Source organism: Frankliniella occidentalis, unplaced genomic scaffold, assembly GCF_000697945.3.
Source record: "Frankliniella occidentalis isolate FOCC.00 unplaced genomic scaffold, Focc_3.1 Scaffold38, whole genome shotgun sequence".
NCBI lineage: Eukaryota > Metazoa > Arthropoda > Insecta > Thysanoptera > Thripidae > Frankliniella > Frankliniella occidentalis.
Genome location: NW_026267168.1, coordinates 192,424 through 199,160, shown reverse-complemented (window position 1 = coordinate 199,160; position 6,737 = coordinate 192,424). Strand labels below are relative to the sequence as shown.

At 49.1% G+C, this 6,737-nt stretch overlaps 2 protein-coding genes across 6 annotated transcripts in view; one reads left to right on the top strand and one right to left on the bottom strand.

Annotated features, from left to right (window-relative positions):
• The window catches only part of LOC113206788 (thyroid receptor-interacting protein 11), a 197,889-nt gene that overhangs the window by 88,514 nt on the left and 102,638 nt on the right, over positions 1-6,737 (bottom strand). The gene's annotated exons all lie outside the window — the stretch shown is intronic.
• The window catches only part of LOC113206792 (uncharacterized), a 35,828-nt gene continuing 29,140 nt past the window's right edge, over positions 50-6,737 (top strand). For 3 of the 4 annotated variants that reach the window (XM_052266390.1, XM_052266389.1, XM_052266387.1), the window contains exons 1-4: positions 50-2,938; positions 4,608-4,838; positions 5,264-5,371; positions 5,463-5,756. In XM_052266390.1, the coding sequence (XP_052122350.1) occupies positions 2,810-2,938; positions 4,608-4,838; positions 5,264-5,371; positions 5,463-5,756 (762 nt within the window). In that variant the 5' untranslated portion in view covers positions 50-2,809. The remainder of the gene's footprint in view (positions 2,939-4,607; positions 4,839-5,263; positions 5,372-5,462; positions 5,757-6,737) is intronic. The other variant, XM_052266388.1, reaches the window with a different exon arrangement.

Sequence of the window (6,737 nt, the reverse complement as noted above, 5' to 3'; positions counted from 1 at the left end):
CTTTAAAAGTGGCCCACGTGCGAGCCGACACACAAACAGCACACACACACGTGCACACAACGGGAGCGGACACGCGAGGTTGCATCCACACAATCCGCCCTGCACGCCTCGCCGAGGCCGCTGCGGCCGCTGGCTGAGATGGAGCAGCTCGACTGTTGATAGGCCCCCTTTTCCTTCCCCTCCCTCTCTCTTTCCCCCTCTTCGCCTCTTCCACTTGTTAAGACAACACGGCTCAGAATAAACAAAACATCTCGGGTTTTTTTTATCTCGTCAATTTCTTCGCATGTTTTCTTTCCAAGCTCTTTTTTTTTTTTTTTTTTCAACTATACCTCTCTTATGACTTGTTGTATTTCTCTTCCCCCTATATGCTCATCTTCGCCCCCCACACACACTCTACTTTTTCGTCCTCTAGCACTGTGGGCTGCATGTTGTTGTTGTTTGGTCGCGGGCGGTCTATGTGAGGTTGTGTGTGTCTGCCCACAGCACCAGTAGCCCTCCGCACACGGCCGGCAAGCAGAAGTGGCAGCACGTCCGCGCCGTGTTGGCGCTCTACACCCGGCTCCGCACCATCAAGAGGTACCAGGACCACCCGGGGAGGCTGCGAGTCCTTGTGTGATGTCGTAGGGGCTCCGGGCGCGGGAGAGAGAGAGAGAGGGAGGGAGGGAGAGCGTAAGGGGGAAGTGGAGAAGTGGTGTACAAAGGAAATGAGGGGATTTGCCCAGCGCTCATGCGCGTGTCACGTGTCTCGTCACGCTGTGGCCTGTCACGCTCTGCAAGTAACATGTCTAGCGCTCTCTCCCTCTCTCTCTCTCTCTCTCTCTCTTTCTTCTCTACCCCCTCTCCCTATCTCAGTCTGTCGTCTTTTCCCCCCCTCAAACTCCGTGCGCTCTGCATCCCGTATCAACTTATTTTTTCCGTCACGATTTTGAATGTTCGCGGATTTTAAAATCTGCTTGAGGCGAATGCTGTGCCGTTTTCCTCGGGAGTTACCTTTCCTGTCGTCGCAGCCAAACTCTCCTGTCTATATATGTATCCCAACCCCCCGTCAACCCTGGAGCCCCTTCTACGGTTCTTATAATTTGAGCACGCTCTGACTCAATAATCGTATCGTTTTGTGAACAACTTATTGTACCTAAGGATGTATATGTTAAACTCCTTGACTCTGTACATATGAAATCCTGGAAACATCAGGTGTACCTTCTTATTAGGACAGATTTTAGAGGCAGTCTGTCATTTGCTGAGGAAGAGTGTAATTGTTTTACATGCTATACACATACTCTAAATCTTGAAATAGGATTGTGTTGCATCGCTTATTTGCATCTAAAACCCAGCGGAATGACAGACTGCATTCTTCTTTTGATAGGTTTTTGCATGCTTCTGATAAATTAATCTTTAACATTAAAGAAAAAAGATTTGTGATACTGTACATTTCCTACTGTGTAGCCTTCATACTTCATAATTTAATAATTGTCATTCTACCAATGTAAATATGTAATAATACTGTGTAGATATGGTACGAACTTGGATGTATGAATGCTGTTTTCACACTATACGCCTACTTACCCGTAGGCCTTTTTTTGCGATCGAATGTGTTGCCCATTAGCTCATTGGAATCACTCTATGTTTAAAATGGGAGGTGGGCTCAATGCACCATATTCCCCAACATTTCTTATTCTTTGGACCAAACCAATTTTAAAAACACTAGTCTTTGTTTGGCAACCGACGCGATTAAAAGGCATGGTGGGTGACGTCCTCCATAAATTGTCTCTTAGTTTGGCAAAGTATTCGATTCAATGAAAAAGTGGGGCCTTGGTGTGGATGGTCATATCTCCTTCTTGTTTAGTGTAGTCATCTATCGTCTTGTATGCATCTCATGGTCTCTTTCTCTTTCAGACATGGCCTTGTGTTCAGGATGAATACTTTGTGTACCTTTTCGACTAGTTCTTGGGAATGATATCTTCAATCTTTCTCTTCCTGTATCATTTTTCTATGTATATTAATTTATCTTTGCTCTTTTTAATAATGCTCTTACTCTGTCGCATTGCGCGATTATCTACTTTTCTGTGTGTGCATGCTATGGATATGTAATAGCATGAGTGTGTTTAGTCTACCTGATCTTGATTGCAATGGCATAGGTTTCTTGCAGATGTTTTGTGTACAGTGTCTGCAATGTGTAGTATTTTTTTTTCTCAGCATAGGTCAACATTGTATGTATGTGCGCATTTACTGTCTGCTTCTTTACGTATTTGTTTGAAGGTGTGTTTAGTATTTCCCATTCGTTCATACTTCATAACATTGGATGCGAGTTACATACGTGTTATATAGCTGATTTCAGATAGAAATTGGTCCAAAATTGGTGTGAAGTAGTTGGCTGTTGATGTTGTAGAAAATTGAATGTTGCAGAAATGAATGTTTAATTCAGCAACTGCTCAATAACAGCAATAGTTGCTTCTGAAGTGGAGACATTTTGTGTACCAAATGAACTACAGATATTGTAAATAGATAAATAAAGTTAACGGTAAACTTGTATTAACTTGCGCCATTACCTTTGCGTAGTCATACACTCTGTTCTGAGAGTATGTTGATTCAATGATCTTGAACTTACTCACTCGCCCTCTTTACTCACTAACATAACTGCTCGAGTTACTCGCAGATCTTACGCAAATCACAACTTGTGTTTATAAAAAACGGTGCAGCCAGATTTAATAAAAGAAAATATCGACGTTGCGACTGGAGACCTGTGAAAGGTGACCTCCCCGCCCTAAAGCGCTCCGCTCTGTCTCGCAGGACCAAGAGCAACCAGAGGTGGATGAAGCTGCGCACGACCGTGCAGCTGTCGGGAGCAATAACATCGACCATTCAGAAGACCAAGCCGCCGCTCAAGAGGGAGGACTCCTTTCTCAAACGCTTCTCCACCAGACAGATCGCTGAGGCACAGGTGAGTCAGGCGGAGTGGTTTCCAATGTAATAAAAAGAGAGCGTGCGCGATCGACGCAGATTTGCAAATGGCGCTTGGTAACCTTGCTCGGTCATTTGCTGTGAGGGTGCAGCAGAGGACCATGTAATAAACGGGTTTTAAGTAAGTTAAAAAGAAAAGTTGGTGCCTCTACTTTTAACTTTATCTCTCAGAGTTGCATTTTGGAAATATTGCTCGCAGAAGTGGAAAGGAATCTATATTTAAAAAGTACCTCAGCTATAGGCGGTCTGTGTACTACACCCCCGACTGTTAGGGTCAGCCTCGGGCATTACTTGTCAGGCTCTTTATAAATGAAGGCGCCTTGTTCCCTCGAGGCGGCCCGCAGTTCCCTTCGGCACTCCCGCTGGACATGCGGTTACTTCGGAGCTCCGCGCTACGGTATAAACTCTCTCTATCTCCCTCTCCCCCTTTCTCTCCCCCTAAGGGTAGGGGGGCAGCGCGTGTATGCTTGTTTCACTTTACTGCTAATAGTGTGCCTGCCGTAGCACGGCTGGGCGCAAACATAAAAAAAAATGCATAGTAAAGCGACAATGTTGTGTGAAGCATCCGCGAACAGGAAGAAAAGGAAAAGGGAGGGAACCGCTATATGATTCCCCCCTCAAACCCTAACTCTACTTTTTTTTAGTTGTTGCAAATTATGGTGTTTGGTTTTTGTTTTGTTTTTTGTAGAGTGGTCACGGTCCTAAAGTGGTGGCTGATCCGCTCAATGGTGCTCGTGATGGCGCCACTGCTGCTATTTGAAATGCAATTATTCACTCACTTTATGGGGTCGGTTGCTGACGTCGCGCGCCCGGAGGACAAAGAGCCTCGAGGGTGCTGGCCCGTGCCCCGTGGCGCTTCCTCCCCCGCTCCTACATGCTCCCCGTGCTTATCCCTGCGGCCCATCGCCCCCTATTCTTTTTCGGCCGGGTCGATTATTATCGGGACCAGCCAATACCGTTTTCTTCCCTTTTCTCTTGTCACATTTTCCCGCATAAAGGTAAAAGGGCCGTCTCTCTTTTTTTATCCTGTCACTCCACGGCGTTTTTTCTATTTTTCTTTCGTGGAGGGTGGTTGGATATTGTCGGGCCTAGCGCGCGCGGGGAGGGGGGGGGGCGCTACAGTGGCCCTCCGACTCTTGTGTGTCCGATGAGATGGGCGGCGGTGCACCAGATGCAGTAGAGCAGAGCTTTGGCTGATTGAACACATTGTTTCAGTGTTGGAGCGAGGGAAGGGTGACAGAGGCCTTGAAACTATCTCCACCCCAACTCCCACCCCCGCCCTCTACACACACAAGCCGAGTGCCGGGGGCGGTTCTCGAATGCACCACCCGAACCTCAACCCACCCAGCTGGGGCTGGGGCTCCAACTCGAGCTGTCGGCGCCGGTCGGCGCTCACTGCGTGCGCGCCCGCGGTCTGTGGCGGCAGTGCCGATTGCCCGGGGCAAACATATCTATAACTTATCCTCTCTAGGGCAAAGTAGGGATTTTAACTTTCCAAAAAAGTACTACATTTTTCGAAATTTAAACCATTCATGAAAAATTTACTCTGATCTTTTTTTAAAAAATCTTTAAACTTGAGTCCAGAAAAAATGTCGGGCTTTTGAAATTAGTGTAGAGCACAACTCTCAGGCTTGCCGCGGTTGTCACAGGAGACGGTGGACACGGGGGACGACGGCGAGGGTGGCTCATGCTCCAGCTCGGGTGGCGGCCGTTCGGAAAACAGCCGGCGGCGCAGGCGGCGCCGGAGGCAGAAGCGGCTGTCGCGGACGGTGGTCAACCCTGACGAGAACTTCTACTTCTACTGGCTGATGGTGCTCACCGGCTGCGTGCTCTACAACGTGTGGACCCTCATCGTCCGGCAGAGCTTCCCAGAACTTCAGGTCGGTGTTACTGAGGCTATGGCTGTAGGGAAAAGCTCACGTGTTTTCGTTCAGTATTTGAACAAATACTTAAACAAGTACTTATACAAATACTTTAACAAGTACTTATACAAATACTTTAACAAGTACTTATTCAAGTACTTTAACACGTACTTTAACAAGTACTTCAACAAGTACTTCAACAAGTACTTCAACAAGTACTTCAACAAGGTCTGATAACTTGCGGACGGTATTTTAAAAAAGAATCCTCAAAGTATTTAGGAAAAGGGGGGATATTTTTCTTTCCATGAAACATTTCACTGCCTGTCTTGTTCGGCGGTTGCGCTGTTTGTGACACGTGCACTTCTCAACACATCGCTTTCGTCAAACAAGAATAAACAACATTACTGTCGGTTTGAAATGTTTTGGTTGCTTTCACCATCCAGGACATGGCGATGGGGCTCTGGTTCACGGCAGACGGCTTCTCGGACGTGGTCTTTGTCATCGACGTGCTGGTGCAGTTCAGAACCGGTTACCTGGAGCAAGGCCTGATGGTGAGTGGCCGCTTCGTCGTAATGGTGCGCATGTGCACCAGTTACCTCGGGTGACCACCACGGGTGACATTTGGTGACCTCTCGCCCGCAGGTGTACGACTCAGGCAAGCTGGCGGGCCACTACATGCAGTCGCGGGCCTTCCTGCTGGACCTGGGCTCGCTGCTCCCGCTCGACCTGCTCCAGTTCAACGTAGGCATCAACCCAATCCTGCGCTTTCCCCGCTTCCTCAAGGCCTACCGCGTCTACCACTACTACTACATGGTGGAGTCGCGCACCGTCTACCCCAACCTGTGGCGCGTGGTCAACCTCATCCACATCCTGCTCGTGCTGGCGCACTGGTTCGGCTGCTTCTACTTCCTGCTCAGTCAACACGAGAAGTTCCAGGTCAGTAGAAGGGAGAAAAAAAGGGAGGGGGGTATCTTTGTGCGCGTTTGGCCTCGTTAAAGGGCACGCGCACCGGGGGGACAAGGAGCGGGCACGACAGGGGAGCCATAGCGTCTCTCTCGCACCGCCGCGACCTCCGCGAGCAGCGCCGTCTCTCTCTCGCGCACGTCGTGATCCTCCGGCCCGATAGCGCCCGCCCCCTCAGGAGGCTGTGTGTGTGTGTATGCTCTCTGCGCACCAGGCAGCGCCACCTATCTGCTGCACACTGTGGGGAAACGTTCAGTGAGAATCTTCAAACAAAAAAATTTAATATTCAACTATTTTTTTGAAAGTTTTTATAAAGTGGTGTGAAAAAAAGGCCGTACCCTGTGTGCAGGTTTCTGAACCATCGCGCGTCCTCTTAAATCGACAAGATAACAACATGGCGTTTACTTCTCCCCCTGACATCACACCTCTTACGTGGGTCGTCAGAAAGGGTTTCTCTGCGCAGAATGCACACCAACTATCACCTCCTCCTCCCCCACCCCCTTTCCTCGTTGTCCCTCTATATGCCTCTCTGCTGGCTGTGCACTCGGCTAGGCAGCGACGTTGCGAACTCGCTTAGGACTACGACAGGAAGAGTCCGTGAAAACAAAAACAACAAACAAAAAGAAAAGGATCGCGAGAAGAAAAGCGCCTCGCCTCTCCGGCCAGCCACACGTGGATTGTTCCTGACACGACGGCCCCGGCGGCTCGGCCACGGCCAGGCAGAGGCTGTGTTTGTTTTCTTCGCCGCATGAGTGCGGCCGGGGTCAATGTATAAAGAGCTCCCCTCTGCGTCCAGCAGAACTTCAGTACCCCCTCCTCTCTCTGTCTCTCTCTCTCTTTCCGGTCTTCCTCTTTTTCGTCTCGCGTTCCTCTCGCTGCTACCCCTCCTCCCTGGGCACAACTTTGGTGCCGCAGTCCCTTTTCTTGTTCTTCTTGTTCTCTAGCCTCCCCCCC